The sequence below is a fragment of the Entelurus aequoreus genome, linkage group LG14, assembly GCF_033978785.1.
Source record: "Entelurus aequoreus isolate RoL-2023_Sb linkage group LG14, RoL_Eaeq_v1.1, whole genome shotgun sequence".
NCBI lineage: Eukaryota > Metazoa > Chordata > Actinopteri > Syngnathiformes > Syngnathidae > Entelurus > Entelurus aequoreus.
This window is the reverse complement of record NC_084744.1, coordinates 43,742,305-43,762,129: the sequence shown is the minus strand read 5'-3', so window position 1 is coordinate 43,762,129 and position 19,825 is coordinate 43,742,305. Positions and strand designations below refer to the sequence as shown.

Below are 19,825 nucleotides of genomic sequence, written 5' to 3'. Positions count from 1 at the left end.
ATTGTAAAACAAATCCGGCATAAAAGGCAGAAAAATATCCTTGTATTAGGAGTAGCATGCGAATATTGTAAGCAATTGGCAAGTATACTGCTTTTTTTCCAGCAACATTTTCAGAGGCATCAACCAACTAATTTTCTACCAACTCAATCAAAAATAATCCGTGTGGTTCTGTTCTGCCAGACAGTTTGTCATTGTCATCCTCTTCTTCTTCTGAATCCGCTCATCCGGAGGGCTCAGCGGCTTTGCCTTGTGGCTCGTTTGGTAGTACGGTGGAATGTAGTTCAGTGTGTCAGGCTACTGAAATATTAACACAGCAGCAGGCAAGCATCCATAGTGCAACATCATGATGCTTTGAAGGAATCACCCTCTCCAGATACTGTACTGTAAATCTTCTTTTGACTAAATTAATGACGAAATAAGACGTTTGAGGTATTTGGTTGACTGCACCGTGCACATTGTGTGAGGTTTATACTAAGTGCAGTTGAGCCTACATGCCTGGGGAGTAATTAGTGCGTAGGCTGCACGCCATGCAGTGACACATTTTTAATAACTGTCTATTGTCTTCTGAGTCTTGTGGCGGCAGGAACAGGAAGGGGGAAACGGATAAATAAACCAAGAGGCTCTTTTCTTTCCTAGTTTTTCTATTCATCTGTGTGTGGAAACACGGGTGAGCCTAGCATTATCTGGTGCCCATATTTTTTTAAAGGTTTCATAATGTGGTATTTTTAAACAATTTTGAGTCTCCCATGTGCCACAATAACTTATTGTAAGTTGGCCAAAATAGTCTTGATACTGGACTTCAGACGGTTTAAACGTGCTTTTACAGTAGTAAGTCTTAATGGGAACATGCCGTGTTGTGTGTCTGTAGCTTTAATGTTAATGAGGTTATAGGGCTCTGTATCGCCTTTTTATCAATCAATCAATCAATCAATGTTTACTTATATTGCCCTAAATCAGGAGTGTCTCAAAGGGCTGCACAAGCCACAACGACATCCTCGGCTCAGATCCTACTTCGGGGCAAGAAAAAACTCAACCCAAAGGGATAACAATGACCCGGCGACCGGTGCAATGGACGTGGAGTGGATCTGGCATCATATTGTGGGAGTCCAGTCTCATAGTGGATCTAACATAATAGTGAGAGTCCAGTCCATAGTGGATCTAGCATACTATTGTGAGAGTCCAGTCCATATTGGATCTAACATAATATTGTGAGAGTCCAGTCCATAGAGGATCTAACATAATAGTGGGAGTCCAGTCTCATAGTGGATCGAACATAATAGTGGGAGTCCAGTCCATAGTGGATCTAACATAATAGTGAGAGTCCAGTCCATAGTGGATCTAGCATAATATTGTGAGAGTCCAGTCCATATTGGATCTAACATAATATTGTGAGAGTCCAGTCCATAGAGGATCTAACATAATAGTGGGAGTCCAGTCCATAGTGGATCTAACATAATAGTGAGAGTCCAGTCCATAGTGGATCTAACATAATGAGAGTCCAGTCCATAGTGGATCTAACATAATAGTGAGAGTCCAGTCCATAGTGGATCTAACATAATAGTGAGAGTCCAGTCCATAGTGGTTCTAACATAATAGTGAGAGTCCAGTCCATAGTGGATCTAACACAATAGTGGGAGTCCAGTCCATATTGGATCTAACATAATATTGTGAGAGTCCAGTCCATAGAGGATCTAACATAATAGTGGGAGTCCAGTCTCATAGTGGATCGAACATAATAGTGGGAGTCCAGTCCATAGTGGATCTAACATAATAGTGAGAGTCCAGTCCATAGTGGATCTAGCATAATATTGTGAGAGTCCAGTCCATATTGGATCTAACATAATATTGTGAGAGTCCAGTCCATATTGGATCTAACATAATATTGTGAGAGTCCAGTCCATAGAGGATCTAACATAATAGTGGGAGTCCAGTCCATAGTGGATCTGACATAATAGTGAGAGTCCAGTCCATAGTGGATCTAACATAATGAGAGTCCAGTCCATAGTGGATCTAACATAATAGTGAGAGTCCAGTCCATAGTGGATCTAACATAATAGTGAGAGTCCAGTCCATAGTGGTTCTAACATAATAGTGAGAGTCCAGTCCATAGTGGATCTAACACAATAGTGGGAGTCCAGTCCATAGTGGATCTAACATAATAGTGAGAGTCCAGTCCATATTGGATCTAGCATAATATTGTGAGAGTCCAGTCCATATTGGATCTAACATAATATTGTGAGAGTCCAGTCCATAGAGGATCTAACATAATAGTGGGAGTCCAGTCTCATAGTGGATCGAACATAATAGTGGGAGTCCAGTCCATAGTGGATCTAACATAATAGTGAGAGTCCAGTCCATAGTGGATCTAGCATAATATTGTGAGAGTCCAGTCCATAGAGGATTTAACATAATAGTGGGAGTCCAGTCCATAGTGGATCTAACATAATAGTGAGAGTCCAGTCCATAGTGGATCTAACATAATGAGAGTCCAGTCCATAGTGGATCTAACATAATAGTGAGAGTCCAGTCCATAGTGGATCTAACATAATAGTGAGAGTCCAGTCCATAGTGGTTCTAACATAATAGTGAGAGTCCAGTCCATAGTGGATCTAACACAATAGTGGGAGTCCAGTCCATAGTGGATCTAGCATAACAGTGGGAGTCCAGTCCATAGTGGATCTAACATAATATTGTGAGAGTCCAGTCCATAGAGGATCTAACATAATAGTGGGAGTCCAGTCTCATAGTGGATCGAACATAATAGTGGGAGTCCAGTCCATAGTGGATCTAACATAATAGTGAGAGTCCAGTCCATAGTGGATCTAGCATAATATTGTGAGAGTCCAGTCCATATTGGATGTAACATAATATTGTGAGAGTCCAGTCCATATTGGATCTAACATAATATTGTGAGAGTCCAGTCCATAGAGGATCTAACATAATAGTGGGAGTCCAGTCCATAGTGGATCTAACATAATAGTGAGAGTCCAGTCCATAGTGGATCTAACATAATGAGAGTCCAGTCCATAGTGGATCTAACATAATAGTGAGAGTCCAGTCCATAGTGGATCTAACATAATAGTGAGAGTCCAGTCCATAGTGGTTCTAACATAATAGTGAGAGTCCAGTCCATAGTGGATCTAACACAATAGTGGGAGTCCAGTCCATAGTGGATCTAGCATAACAGTGGGAGTCCAGTCCATAGTGGATCTAACATAATAGTGGGAATCCAGTCCATATTGGATCTAACATAATATTGTGAGAGTCCAGTCCATAGAGGATCTAACATAATAGTGGGAGTCCAGTCTCATAGTGGATCGAACATAATAGTGGGAGTCCAGTCCATAGTGGATCTAACATAATAGTGAGAGTCCAGTCCATAGTGGATCTAGCATAATATTGTGAGAGTCCAGTCCATATTGGATCTAACATAATATTGTGAGAGTCCAGTCCATATTGGATCTAACATAATATTGTGAGAGTCCAGTCCATAGAGGATCTAACATAATAGTGGGAGTCCAGTCCATAGTGGATCTGACATAATAGTGAGAGTCCAGTCCATAGTGGATCTAACATAATGAGAGTCCAGTCCATAGTGGATCTAACATAATAGTGAGAGTCCAGTCCATAGTGGTTCTAACATAATAGTGAGAGTCCAGTCCATAGTGGATCTAACACAATAGTGGGAGTCCAGTCCATAGTGGATCTAACATAATAGTGAGAGTCCAGTCCATATTGGATCTAGCATAATATTGTGAGAGTCCAGTCCATAGAGGATCTAACATAATAGTGGGAGTCCAGTCTCATAGTGGATCGAACATAATAGTGGGAGTCCAGTCCATAGTGGATCTAACATAATAGTGAGAGTCCAGTCCATAGTGGATCTAGCATAATATTGTGAGAGTCCAGTCCATATTGGATCTAACATAATATTGTGAGAGTCCAGTCCATATTGGATCTAACATAATATTGTGAGAGTCCAGTCCATAGAGGATCTAACATAATAGTGGGAGTCCAGTCCATAGTGGATCTAACATAATAGTGAGAGTCCAGTCCATAGTAGATCTAACATAATGAGAGTCCAGTCCATAGTGGATCTAACATAATAGTGAGAGTCCAGTCCATAGTGGATCTAACATAATAGTGAGAGTCCAGTCCATAGTGGTTCTAACATAATAGTGAGAGTCCAGTCCATAGTGGATCTAACACAATAGTGGGAGTCCAGTCCATAGTGGATCTAGCATAACAGTGGGAGTCCAGTCCATAGTGGATCTAACATAATAGTGGGAATCCAGTCCATATTGGATCTAACATAATATTGTGAGAGTCCAGTCCATAGAGGATCTAACATAATAGTGGGAGTCCAGTCTCATAGTGGATCGAACATAATAGTGGGAGTCCAGTCCATAGTGGATCTAGCATAATAGTGAGAGTCCAGTCCATAGTGGATCTAGCATAATATTGTGAGAGTCCAGTCCATATTGGATCTAACATAATATTGTGAGAGTCCAGTCCATATTGGATCTAACATAATATTGTGAGAGTCCAGTCCATAGAGGATCTAACATAATAGTGGGAGTCCAGTCCATAGTGGATCTAACATAATAGTGAGAGTCCAGTCCATAGTGGATCTAACATAATGAGAGTCCAGTCCATAGTGGATCTAACATAATAGTGAGAGTCCAGTCCATAGTGGATCTAACATAATAGTGAGAGTCCAGTCCATAGTGGTTCTAACATAATAGTGAGAGTCCAGTCCATAGTGGATCTAACACAATAGTGGGAGTCCAGTCCATAGTGGATCTAGCATAACAGTGGGAGTCCAGTCCATAGTGGATCTAACATAATAGTGGGAATCCAGTCCATATTGGATCTAACATAATATTGTGAGAGTCCAGTCCATAGAGGATCTAACATAATAGTGGGAGTCCAGTCTCATAGTGGATCGAACATAATAGTGGGAGTCCAGTCCATAGTGGATCTAACATAATAGTGAGAGTCCAGTCCATAGTGGATCTAGCATAATATTGTGAGAGTCCAGTCCATATTGGATCTAACATAATATTGTGAGAGTCCAGTCCATATTGGATCTAACATAATATTGTGAGAGTCCAGTCCATAGAGGATCTAACATAATAGTGGGAGTCCAGTCCATAGTGGATCTGACATAATAGTGAGAGTCCAGTCCATAGTGGATCTAACATAATGAGAGTCCAGTCCATAGTGGATCTAACATAATAGTGAGAGTCCAGTCCATAGTGGATCTAACATAATAGTGAGAGTCCAGTCCATAGTGGTTCTAACATAATAGTGAGAGTCCAGTCCATAGTGGATCTAACACAATAGTGGGAGTCCAGTCCATAGTGGATCTAACATAATAGTGAGAGTCCAGTCCATATTGGATCTAGCATAATATTGTGAGAGTCCAGTCCATAGTGGTTCTAACACAATAGTGGGAGTCCAGTCCATAGTGGTTCTAACACAATAGTGGGAGTCCAGTCCATAGTGGATCTAGCATAACAGTGGGAGTCCAGTCCATAGTGGATCTAACATAATAGTGGGAATCCAGTCCATATTGGATCTAACATAATATTGTGAGAGTCCAGTCCATAGAGGATCTAACATAATAGTGGGAGTCCAGTCTCATAGTGGATCGAACATAATAGTGGGAGTCCAGTCCATAGTGGATCTAACATAATAGTGAGAGTCCAGTCCATAGTGGATCTAGCATAATATTGTGAGAGTCCAGTCCATATTGGATCTAACATAATATTGTGAGAGTCCAGTCCATATTGGATCTAACATAATATTGTGAGAGTCCAGTCCATAGAGGATCTAACATAATAGTGGGAGTCCAGTCCATAGTGGATCTGACATAATAGTGAGAGTCCAGTCCATAGTGGATCTAACATAATGAGAGTCCAGTCCATAGTGGATCTAACATAATAGTGAGAGTCCAGTCCATAGTGGATCTAACATAATAGTGAGAGTCCAGTCCATAGTGGTTCTAACATAATAGTGAGAGTCCAGTCCATAGTGGATCCAACACAATAGTGGGAGTCCAGTCCATAGTGGATCTAGCATAACAGTGGGAGTCCAGTCCATAGTGGATCTAACATAATAGTGGGAATCCAGTCCATAGTGGATCTAACATAATAGTGAGAGTCCAGTCCATAGTGGATCTAACATAATAGTGAGAGTCCAGTCCATAGTGGATCTAACATAATAGTGAGAGTCCAGTCCATAGTGGATCTAACATAATAGTGAGAGTCCAGTCCATAGTGGATCTAACATAATAGTGAGAGTCCAGTCTCATAGTGGATCGAACATAATAGTGGGAGTCCAGTCCATAGTGGATCTAACATAATAGTGAGAGTCCAGTCCATAGTGGATCTAGCATAATATTGTGAGAGTCCAGTCCATATTGGATCTAACATAATATTGTGAGAGTCCAGTCCATATTGGATCTAACATAATATTGTGAGAGTCCAGTCCATAGAGGATCTAACATAATAGTGGGAGTCCAGTCCATAGTGGATCTAACATAATAGTGAGAGTCCAGTCCATAGTGGATCTAACATAATGAGAGTCCAGTCCATAGTGGATCTAACATAATAGTGAGAGTCCAGTCCATAGTGGATCTAACATAATAGTGAGAGTCCAGTCCATAGTGGATCTAGCACAATAGTGGGAGTCCAGTCCATAGTGGATCTAGCATAACAGTGGGAGTCCAGTCCATAGTGGATCCAACATAATAGTGGGAATCCAGTCCATATTGGATCTAACATAATATTGTGAGAGTCCAGTCCATAGAGGATCTAACATAATAGTGGGAGTCCAGTCTCATAGTGGATCGAACATAATAGTGGGAGTCCAGTCCATAGTGGATCTAACATAATAGTGAGAGTCCAGTCCATAGTGGATCTAGCATAATATTGTGAGAGTCCAGTCCATATTGGATCTAACATAATATTGTGAGAGTCCAGTCCATATTGGATCTAACATAATATTGTGAGAGTCCAGTCCATAGAGGATCTAACATAATAGTGGGAGTCCAGTCCATAGTGGATCTGACATAATAGTGAGAGTCCAGTCCATAGTGGATCTAACATAATGAGAGTCCAGTCCATAGTGGATCTAACATAATAGTGAGAGTCCAGTCCATAGTGGATCTAACATAATAGTGAGAGTCCAGTCCATAGTGGTTCTAACATAATAGTGAGAGTCCAGTCCATAGTGGATCTAACACAATAGTGGGAGTCCAGTCCATAGTGGATCTAGCATAACAGTGGGAGTCCAGTCCATAGTGGATCTAACATAATAGTGGGAATCCAGTCCATAGTGGATCTAACATAATAGTGAGAGTCCAGTCCATAGTGGATCTAACATAATAGTGAGAGTCCAGTCCATAGTGGATCTAACATAATAGTGTGAGAGTCCAGTCCATAGTGGATCTAACACAATAGTGGGAGTCCAGGCCATAGTGGATCTAACATAATAGTGTGAGAGTCCAGTCCATAGTGGATCTAACATAATAGTGAGAGTCCAGTCCATAGTGGATCTAACACAATAGTGAGAGTCCAGTCCATAGTGGATCTAACATAATAGTGTGAGAGTCCAGTCCATAGTGGATCTAACATAATAGTGTGAGAGTCCAGTCCATAGTGGATCTAACATAATAGTGTGAGAATCCAGTCCATAGTGGATATAACACAATAGTGGGAGTCCAGTCCATAGTGGATCTAACATAATATTGTGAGAGTCCAGTCCATATTGGATCTAACACAATAGTGGGAGTCCAGTCCATAGTGGATCTAGCATAATATTGTGAGAGTCCAGTCCATAGTGGATCTAACATAATAATGAGAGTCCAGTCCATAGTGGATCTAACATAATAGTGAGAGTCCAGTCCATAGTGGATCTAACATAATAGTGAGAGTCCAGTCCATAGTAGATCTAACATAATAGTGTGAGAGTCCAGTCCATAGTGGATCTAACATAATATTGTGAGAGTCCAGTCCATAGTGGATCTAACATAATAGTGGGAGTCCAGTCCATAGTGGATCTAACATAATAGTGGGAGTCCAGTCCATAGTGGATCTAGCATAATATTGTGAGAGTCCAGTCCATAGTGGATCTAACATAATAGTGGGAGTCCAGTCCATAGTGGATCTAGCATAATATTGTGAGAGTCCAGTCCATAGTGGATCTAACACAATAGTGGGAGTCCAGTCCATAGTGGATCTAACATAACAGTGGGAGTCCAGTCCATAGTGGATCTAACATAATAGTGGGAGTCCAGTCCATAGTGGATCTAACATAATAGTGAGAGTCCAGTCCATAGTGGATCTAACATAATAGTGAGAGTCCAGTCCATAGTGGATCTAACACAATAGTGGGAGTCCAGTCCATAGTGGATCTAGCATAACAGTGGGAGTCCAGTCCATAGTGGATCTAACATAATAGTGGGAGTCCAGTCCATAGTGGATCTAACATAATAGTGAGAGTCCAGTCCATAGTGGATCTAACATAATAGTGAGAGTCCAGTCCATAGTGGATCTAACATAATAGTGTGAGAGTCCAGTCCATAGTGGATCTAACATAATAGTGTGAGAGTGCAGTCCATAGTGGATCTAACACAATAGTGGGAGTCCAGTCCATAGTGGATCTAACATAATAGTGTGAGAGTCCAGTCCATAGTGGATGCAACATAATAGTGAGAGTCCAGTCCATAGTGGATCTAACATAATAGTGAGAGTCCAGTCCATAGTGGATCTAACATAATAGTGTGAGAGTCCAGTCCATAGTGGATCTAACATAATAGTGTGAGAATCCAGTCCATAGTGGATCTAACACAATAGTGGGAGTCCAGTCCATAGTGGATCTAGCATAATATTGTGAGAGTCCAGTCCATAGTGGATCCAACATAATAGTGAGAGTCCAGTCCATAGTGGATCTAACATAATAGTGAGAGTCCAGTCCATAGTGGATCTAACATAATAGTGTGAGAGTCCAGTCCATAGTGGATCTAACATAATATTGTGAGAGTCCAGTCCATAGTGGATCTAACATAATAGTGGGAGTCCAGTCCATAGTGGATCTAACATAATAGTGGGAGTCCAGTCCATAGTGGATCTAGCATAATATTGTGAGAGTCCAGTCCATAGTGGATCTAACATAATAGTGGGAGTCCAGTCCATAGTGGATCTAGCATAATATTGTGAGAGTCCAGTCCATAGTGGATCTAACACAATAGTGGGAGTCCAGTCCATAGTGGATCTAACATACCAGTGGGAGTCCAGTCCATAGTGGATCTAACATAATAGTGGGAGTCCAGTCCATAGTGGATCTAACATAATAGTGAGAGTCCAGTCCATAGTGGATCTAACATAATAGTGAGAGTCCAGTCCATAGTGGATCTAACACAATAGTGGGAGTCCAGTCCATAGTGGATCTAGCATAACAGTGGGAGTCCAGTCCATAGTGGATCTAACATAATAGTGGGAGTCCAGTCCATAGTGGATCTAACATAATAGTGAGAGTCCAGTCCATAGTGGATCTAACATAATAGTGAGAGTCCAGTCCATAGTGGATCTAACATAATAGTGTGAGAGTCCAGTCCATAGTGGATCTAACATAATAGTGTGAGAGTGCAGTCCATAGTGGATCTAACACAATAGTGGGAGTCCAGTCCATAGTGGATCTAACATAATAGTGTGAGAGTCCAGTCCATAGTGGATGCAACATAATAGTGAGAGTCCAGTCCATAGTGGATCTAACATAATAGTGAGAGTCCAGTCCATAGTGGATCTAACATAATAGTGTGAGAGTCCAGTCCATAGTGGATCTAACATAATAGTGTGAGAATCCAGTCCATAGTGGATCTAACACAATAGTGGGAGTCCAGTCCATAGTGGATCTAGCATAATATTGTGAGAGTCCAGTCCATAGTGGATCCAACATAATAGTGAGAGTCCAGTCCATAGTGGATCTAACATAATAGTGAGAGTCCAGTCCATAGTGGGGCCAGCAGGGGATCATCTTGAGCGGAGACAAGTCAGCAGCGCAGAGACGTCCCCAGCTGATGCACAGATGAGTGGTCTACCCCGGGTCCCAACTTTGGACAGCTAGTGAAACATCTGTGGTCACCGAATTTGTGCCCTCCCCTCTCCACGAAGGAGAGGGGGGCAGAGCAGAAAAGAAACGGCAGATCAACTGGTCTAAAAGGGGGGTCTATTTAAAGGCTAGATTATACAAATGAGTTTTAAGATGGGACTTAAATGCTTCTACTGAGGTAGCATCTCTAACTGTTACCGGGAGGGCATTCCAGAGTACTGGAGCCCCAATAGAAAACGCTCTATAGCCCGCAGACTTTTTTTTGGCTCTGGGAATCACAAATAAGTTCTTTGAACGCAGATTTCTTGCCGGGACATATGGTACAATATAATCAGCAAGATAGGTTGGAGCTAGACCGTGTAGTATTTTATACGTAAGTAGTAAAACCTTAAAGTCACATCTTAAGTGCACAGGAAGCCAGTGCAGGTGTGCCAGTATAGGTATATATATACAGTATATAGGTATGTATGTATATAGATGTATATACAGTATAGGCGTAATATGATCAAACTTTCTTGTTCTTGTCAAAAGTCTAGCAGCCACATTTTGTACCAACTGTAATCTTTTAATGCTAGACTTAGGCAGACCCGAAAATAACATGTTACAGTAATCGAGACGAGACGTAATAAATGCATGAATAATGATCTCAGCGTCGCTAGTGGACAAAATGGAACAAATTTTAGCGATTTTACGGAGATGAATGAAGGCCGTTTTAGTAACACTCTTAATGTGTGATTCAAACGAGAGAGTTTAGGTCGAACTTACTTATACACTGTAATACAAAATCATAACAGTGTTTCCCATTCATTAATTTATTTATTTGTGGGTGCTGGCCACGGATACATTTAGACACAAATAGACTTGGCATTACGTTCTGAATTTTTCGTCCATTGTTTACAATTCTTACGTGAAACGAGAACATACATAATTGTTTTTTTGAGCATTCTAAACCTTAAAAAAATGCTAGCAAAAGGCTGCTAACGATGCAACAAATGGGAATCAAACTATATTGCCTAAACCAGTGTTTTTCAACTGTTTTTGAGCCGAGGCACATTTTTTTTATTGAAAAAATGCGGAGGCACACCACCAGCAGAAAACATTAAAAAAAATTAAACTCAGCAGTCGATACTGACAAAAATAATTTGTTCTCGCAAGTGTTGGATATGAATTCAAACCATAACCAAGCATGCATCACTATAGCTATTGTTTCAAAGTACTGTCACGACCTGTCACATCACGCCCTGACTTATTTGGAGTTTTATGGTGTCTTCCTGTGTGTAGTGTTTTAGTTCTTGTCTTGCGCTCCTATTTTGGTGGCTTTTCCTGTTTTGTTGATATTTTCCTGTAGCAGTTTCATGTCTGTCGTGAGCTATTCCCCACACCTGCTTTGTTTTAGCAATCAAGACTATTTAAGTTGTCGCTGTCCTTCTTTGCTAGGACATTGTTGATTGTCATGTCAGGTTTCTGGTGTACTTTGTGGACGCCGTCTGCTCCACACGCTGTAAGTCTGTAAATCAACCTATCCCCAGGTGCATATCTTTCCAATTGTTGAAATTATGGTTGCTCTGCTTTTGATATATCAGTATTCTTAGTAGAGCAGCCAGTTTGTGATGAAGCAGCACCTGATCTCAGCCCTAGGTCTTTAACTCCTACTATTTCTTTACTGTGTTTGGTCAGCAGGCTTCTGCACTTTTTTTGAGTTTCATTCACAATCCCTTTGTAAGACAAGAAGACATATGTTTTTCTTTGTTTTATGCATTCTAAATAGCAAATAAATGTGAGCAAAAGTCTGCTTACAATTGAGCCTTTGGGAGTCTGCCTGTAAAGCGCTAAAATAACATCTAAACACCTCCATCAAGGTTTTATATGCACACTGTAAGTATAATTGTATTGGAGTTGCTGTGGTTGGCGGTAAGCCAGAAGTCGGACCCCAAAGCAGAGACAGAGTAGACGGGATGAACCATGAACACTTATTTTAATGAATAACAAAAAGCACACTACAGGTAGTGGTAAAAAGTACAACTGAAAGTTGCCAATGACAAAAGGCCATAACAAAGTAGCAAAGGAAACAAAGAGCAAATAAAAAGCCAAGCTTACTGGTTAAAGTTCAACAAGAAGTCTTTGGGAGAATACGTGCTATTAGGAAGGCAGCAGAGACGAGGAGACGTGCACGACGCAGGGGTCCAGCGCTTAAGAGCTGGCCTAATTGGAATTGTCCCCAGGTGTGTTGCAGTGGCTCTGCCCAGGAACTCCAAATAAGGGCAACTGCAAACAAAAGACAGGACGAGCAACACAATGGCCACATGACAGGAGTAACAAGCACATTCCTAATAACATTTAATATTTACGCATTTTGCTAATTTTAAGCTTATCCCTGATTACCACTCATTGCAGACTTCAAGAGAGCCAACAAACATAATGAAACATCACTTACTGTACAATGGCTGCTGTGATGCCGACTGACGGGTTGTTGATACCTTCCCGTTAGGATTAAGAATTACTCCTAATCCTGAGTCTTGATGAAGAAAAACAGAGGGGTTAAACCAAGTTTAAATTCGATACTAAAATTTACCCAACTTGTCGGATTTTGTCCTCATCCTTCTACTATCAAGGTGAGAGGCAATTTTTATGATACACAATAACTTTCACAAATACCAAGGTGAGGAAACAGCTCACCAGCCGATGATGTCCACATAGCCACACAAGCTAGTTAGCTCACTGTGATCACGACGCCGCTAAAATAGTTTGTCTGCGTTAGCGCTTAGAACAGGGGTCGGCAACCCGCGGCTTCTTGACCACTCTGATGCGGCTCAGCTACATACATGCCTACCCCCCCGATTTTCCCAGGAGATTTATGGATCTCAGTGTCCCTCATAGATTACTCCCAGGGAAAAAATAATCCTATTTACACTCTAATTACTAAATAAAGGGCGTGCCCTAATTGCACTGCAGTAATCGTCCTCTATAGCATTTACATACAGCGTGCCAGTCCAGCCACATGTTGCATGTTGTTATTACTTGCACACACAGGAGACAGCAAAGCATACTTAGTCATCAGCCACACAGCTTACACTGACGGTAGCCGTATCAAACAACTTTAACATTGTTACGTTACAAATATGCGCCACACTGTGAACCCACACCAAAAAAGAATGAAAAACACATTTCTGGAGAACATCCCACCGTAACACAACATAAACACAACACAACCATTACCCAGAATCCCATGCAGCCCTAACTATTCCGGTCTACATTATACACCCCTGCTACCACCAAATCCCCCCACACATCAACCCCCCCCCCCCCTCTCTGTGCGTTGGTTGAGCGGAAGAGTTAGGGCTGCATGGGATTCTGGGTATTGGTACCGTCAGTGTAAGATGTGTGGCTGCTAAGTTAGTACGCCTTGCTGTCACTTACGTGAGCAAGCTGAAATTGCATTCTACGTGTGGTCGAACAGGTACACTGTTAGGGCAGACTGTAGAGGGCGCCAAATGCAGTGTCATCACGCTCTGACATTCGGGAGTCTCCCGGGAAAAATGAGAGGGTTGGCAAGTATGACGCTATCAAGCGCCATTCATTCAAAACTCGCGGGCTGCACTAACATCAAATTTCCACATTAAAGTGCGTGCCGGTGCGTGTGTCGGAGACCCCTAGTTAACATAGCACAAAGCGTTTAAGCTTTGTATGCGGTGTTTTTCATTTTAAATTTAAAATTTTTTTTTGTGGCTCCCATTACTTTCTTTAATTTGTGAAACTTGCCAAAATGGCTCTTTGAGTGGTAAAGGTTGCCGACCCCTGGCTTAGAACAATATTACTAATACTAGGTTAAAATTTAGGTCACATAATGTAAATGGAGTATTTTTGGCAGTTTTTGGATGGTTATTTAGAGCAGTGTTTTTCAACCAGTCTGGTGTGCTGTGGGAGATTATCTAATTTCACGTATTTGGGTTAAAAATATTTGCAAACCAATAATTATAGTCTGCAAATGATGTGTTGTTGTTGAGTGTCGGTGCTGTCTAGAGTTCGGCAGAGTAACCGTGAAATACTCTTCCATATCAGTAGGTGGCAGCACGTAGCTAATTGCTTTGTAGATGTCGGGAACAGCGGGAGGCAGTGTGCAGGTAAAAAAGGTGTCTAATGCTTGAACCAAAAATAAACAAAAGGCGAGTGCCGCTAAGAAAAGGCATTGTAGCTTAGGGAAGGCTATGCAGAACGAAACTAAAACTGAACTGGCTACAAAGTAAACAAAAACAGAATGCTGGACGACAGCAAAGACTTAATGTGGAGCAAAGACGGCGTCCACAATGTACATCCGAACATGACATGACAATCAACAATGTCCCCACAAAGAAGGATAAAAACAACTGAAATATTCTTGATCGCTAAAACAAAGTAGATGCGGGAAATAGCGCTCAAAAGAAGACATGAAACTGCTACAGGAAAATACCAAAAAAAAGAGAAAAAGCCACCAAAATAGGAGCGCAAGACAAGAACTAAAACACTACATACAGGAAAACGGCAAAAAACTCAAAATAAGTCAGACAAGACCTATAGTGATGCATGCTTGGTTATGGTTTAAAGTCATATCCAACAATCGCGACAACGACTTTTTATTGTCAACTGAGTTTAGTTTTTTAATGATTTCTGCTGGTGGTGTGCCTCTGCATTTTTTCAATGCAAAAAATGTGCCTTGGCTCAAAAAAGGTTGAAAAATAGGGGCGGAATACAGGACCTCCCATTGACTGCATTATAAGTTTAGATACATTTATTTACGAGTTAGAATGCATTAAAAAAAAAAAGTGTAATCTTGTCCTACATTATAATTGTAAACGATAAGCAACATTCCAAAAAAAAGTGCAGTTCCCCTTTAAGTCAGGTAATGTTATCATGTTAAAAAAAAAAAAAGGTTGGCGTTCATATTATATTCTGACTCGTTTAGGCAGCTGACTGATTGTGTTCGCCATCAATTCAATGACACTCACTCCATTGGCCTCGACCGCTCAGCTGAACTAGAAAAGCATTCAGCCATATTGCTGTTTGCCTGTGCACAGGCGCAAACTCTCCCTCTGGATATAAGGTCGCATTTGCTGTAACCCATTTATTTCATATTCACTCATGTGATTTCAAAGAAGAGCCGTGGCTCACAAGAGTTCAAATTCCACTAGTTTGTTAAAAAATGAATGATACAAAGCATCCTGATGATTAGTTATTAGAAGGACATTGGGAAAACACATTGGTTATACGGACTAAAGTGGCAAAACATATGCATGTTCTGTGTAAGTTCAGAATGGAAGCTGCTGCACGGCTTGTTTAGTATCCTTCATCCCTCCCATCCCTTGTCCTCTGCTCATCCTCACTTGCTCTCTCACTCGCCGCATCTCGCCCGCTGACTGGCTTATTCCTGCCTGCACAGAGTGGAGAGGCGAGCAAATACAGCAGGGCTCTTCTCTCTCTGTGCATATATTTATTCTCTGGCCGTTCTTCTCTTTTTCGTCTCGCCATTCTGAAGCTGGGTCAGAAGTGGTGGATCGCAGGGTCAGAGCATGGATCAGGAAAGAGCCGGGCAAAAGCGGCAAAACCGGGTCATGAGCAGGCTCTCTTGACTGATGCCCGTTTGGACCCGGAGGAATGGGGTGCACCACCAGTACGGTCGTCCTGGATGGGCTGCGAACTGTCTTAGAGAGGAACTGTAGCGGTTACATCTGTAAAGGAGCTGCTGAGCCCATTGGGCCGTCTGAGGTTGAGCGAGCGCTGAGTCGGCGGGAGTCGCGTGTTTTGCCCACACTGAGAGTGCTTAAGGTGTGTACATGTGTCTCCGCACAGGAGTGCTTACAAGTGTATAGTGCTGTAACGTAGTACTCATTTTTATTGTCATTTATTGGTTACTTTTGACTTAAGAGTTCTTTTAGTTTGTTTTTGTTGGGGATTTTTGAATATACCAACTTATACCGAGCATTTTTATCCACTTGTGTATTGGAATGAAATGTTTGTTGGACCTACAACCATGCATTTTCTAGTCAATTTGCTTCTGTGTTGCAAATCAATCCTACATTAAAGTTAAAGGCCTACTGAAATGAATTTTTTTTATTTAAACGGGGATAGCAGATCTATTCTATGTGTCATACTTGATCATTTCGCGATATTGCCATATTTTTGCTGAAAGGATTTAGTATAGAACAACGACGATAAAGATTGCAACTTTTGGTATCTGATAAAAAAAAGGCTTGCACCTACCGGAAGTAGCGTGACGTAGTCAGTTGAACATATACGCAAAGTTCCCTATTGTTTACAATGATGGCCGCATGAAGTGAGAGAGATTCGGACCGAGAAAGCGACAATTTCCCCATTAATTTGAGCGAGGATGAAAGATTTGTGGATGAGTAAAGTGCAAGTGAAGGACTAGTGGGGAGTTGAAGCTATTCAGATAGGGAAGATGCTGTGAGAGCCGGGGGTGACCTGATATTCAGCTGGGAATGACTACAACAGTAAATAAACACAAGACATATATATACTCTATTAGCCACAACACAACCAGGCTTATATTTAATATGCCACAAATTAATCCTGCATAAAAACACCTGCGTGTTTGTTATGCTAGCTCCTAGCTCCTCTGCTAGCTCCTAGCTCCATAGAACACGCCAATACAATTCAAACACCTGATCAACACACACAATCACTCAGCCCAAAAGACCGTTTACCTAACCCAAGGTTCATAAAGCTTATATATTTTTAAAAAGTTACGTACGTGACGCGCACATACGGTCAAGTTATCGAATGTTTAGCAGCCAAGGCTGCATACTCACGGTACCTGATATTCAGCTGGGAATGACTACAACAGTAAATAAACACAAGACATATATATACTCTATTAGCCACAACACAACCAGGCTTATATTTAATATGCCACAAATTAATCCTGCATAATAACACCTGCGTGTTTGTTATGCTAGCTCCTAGCTCCTCTGCTAGCTCCTAGCTCCATAGAACACGCCAATACAATTCAAACACCCGATCAACACACACAATCACTCAGCCCAAAAGACCGTTCACCTAACCCAAGGTTCATAAAGCTTATATATTTTTAAAAAGTTACGTACGTGACGCGCACTTACGGTACGGTACGTGTTATGCTAGCTCCTAGCTCCTCTGCTAGCTCCTAGCTCCATAGAACACGCCAATACAATTCAAACACATGATCAACACACACAATCACTCAGCCCAAAAGACCGTTCACCTAACCCAAGGTTCATAAAGCTTATATATTTTAAAAAAGTTACGTACATACGCAAAAAAAAGCCAAAGCTGCATACTCACAGTAGCACGTCTGCGTCTTTGTCATCCAAATCAAAGTAATCCTGGTAAGAGTCTGTGTTGTCCCAGTTCTCTACAGGCGTCTGTGTATCCAAATCAAAAGTCCTCCTGGTTAGAGTCTCTGTTATCCGAGTTCTTCCATCTTGACTGCATCTTTCGGGAATGTAAACAAAGAAGCGCCGGCTGTGTACTGTTGTGGCTGACTACGTTCGAAAAATACGTCCATTTCGCACCGACAACTTTCTTCTTTGCTTGCTTGGCTTCCTTCTCCATAATGCAATGAACATGATTGAAACAGATTCACGAACACAGATGTCCAGAATACTGTGGAATTATGAAATGAAAACAGAGCTTTTTCGTACCGGCTTCAATGTGGAAGGCATACCCGTGTTCGTCGGGCTACGTCACGCGCATACGTCATCCTCAGAGGCGTTTCGAACCGGAAGTTTAGCGGCAAATTTAAAATGTCACTTTATAAGTTAACCCGGCCGTATTGGCATGTGTTATAATGTTAAGATTTCATCATTGATATATAAACTATCAGACTGCGTGGTCGGTAGTAGTGGGTTTCAGTAGGCCTTTAAAGTACCAATGATTGTCACACACACACTAGGTGTGGTGGGAATCATTTTTGGAGATTTAACCCCCAATTCCAACCCTTGATGCTGAGTGCCAAGCAGGAAAGTCATGGGTTCCATTTTTATTGTCTTTGGTATGACTCGGCCGGGGTTTGAACTCACGACCTACCGATCTAAGGGCAGACACTCTAACCACAAGGTCACTGAGCAGAAAATATTTCTAAGGTTTGCCCTTCTATTAAACAATTGTAGCAATACAAATTAGTTACAATTTGCAGCGTTTCCAATCCCACGATGTATTATCCACCGGACACAAGGTTGTGACCACTTGCACAGTGTAAACAATATGTAGCAAAAAGTCATACGTTTGTTGAGTTTTAAGTGACACTGTCAGAGAGCCTTATACAGTGATATCTAGGTTTTTGTTAGTAATCCTTCCTAAAAAAAAAAAATTAAGGCTGTTGTGATCAGGGATTTATGCTGCCAATCCCTAACCTGACTCTCGCCAGATCCTTGTAGTTCGCTGAGCTCCACACAAGGATCTGGGACTTCTCAATAGGAGATGTATTTCAGAAGGCGGGGTTTTGTAAAAAAAATGAAATCATTGCTATATCATTTTGCTATCTTGAAGGAATTTGCATTGCCTTCGAGCCCAGACCCTTTTGTGGAGCTAAGCGAACTACAAGGATCTGGCGAGAGTCAGGTTAGCCAATTCCGATACTGATCATCAATGAGTGGGATTGGCGACACCAATACTGCTACCAATTGCATGTATTTAGTGTACATTTGTCTATGTATTTATAGTGAGTGCTATTGACAGTTCAACAATGTTAACACAATATTTGAACTAGTTCCTTATTATCTTTTATTACATACAATTGTTTGATCAAAACAAAGTCATAAATAACTCCTAAATAAACAAAAAACACTATTTGTTGCTCATTGAAATAATTGTTGACCCCAAAGTCCTTATGTGTCCATGGACATGTTCCCTGAATTTGTAAACATTAGCAAAAACAATTAAAAAAAACATTTTGACGAGAGCAAAAAATGGTGTTCTACCCCACCAATTTATGTACCGGTCAGCCCTCTTTCGTGTTGTCGTGTACTGACTGCGACAATGCTGACACAGCAACAATATTATGTTATATTATCCTCTCTCTAACTATACTCATCTACTTGTTAATTTCCTGTTAATAGCTTTAACTTGGTTCCATCTACACTTTTTAAACTGTACAAAGCACTTGATTCTTCTGTTGTTTCTATCTTGCTTAGCGGCTAATTTAGCTATTAGCATCCTTGCTCATGGTGTGTAACATGTTTAGCTCGCTCTAATACTTTATAATAATACTTGATATTGATACTTTAAATATTAAGACATGCAGTTTAATTGCCGTTACAGAGGTGATTATTGTTAACTGCACTGTGTACGGAGATACACAATAGCTGGAAGCTAGTCAGCCGGGGAACTGAAAATACTTACAATATTTGCCAGAGGGAATCAGCTTTGGTGATCGTCATTGAAAGGTACTAATCGGCAATTGCGAGCCCATAGTTGTTGTTTTTTTTAATTGTCCGATAATGAGCGACACATTCCTTCTGACAACCGAATCGTACAAAAACTAAAGCATTTTTTTCAAATTAAAAGTAATTTAAATCCGATTGTTTTGTTTCACACACTTAAAACACATTCCAGGGTTTCCTCTAGATTGCCACTATATATGTGGCGGTGGGGGCGTGGCTAGGGGTGTGGTCAATATGACATCATTTATAAGACATGATCATTTTGATTTGCAATGATGCATATATATTTCCTTAAA

At 41.1% G+C, this 19,825-nt stretch overlaps 1 protein-coding gene across 4 annotated transcripts in view; it reads left to right on the top strand.

Moving 5' to 3' along the window:
• The window catches only part of LOC133664922 (dedicator of cytokinesis protein 9-like), a 270,243-nt gene that overhangs the window by 69,200 nt on the left and 181,218 nt on the right, over positions 1–19,825 (top strand). For 2 of the 4 annotated variants that reach the window (XM_062069946.1, XM_062069947.1), the window contains exon 1: positions 15,411–15,915. The exons of the other annotated variants lie outside the window; for them this stretch is intronic. In XM_062069946.1, the coding sequence (XP_061925930.1) occupies positions 15,745–15,915 (171 nt within the window). In that variant the 5' untranslated portion in view covers positions 15,411–15,744. Of the gene's footprint in view, positions 1–15,410; positions 15,916–19,825 lie in introns of those variants that run through there. 4 annotated transcript variants of the gene reach the window in all.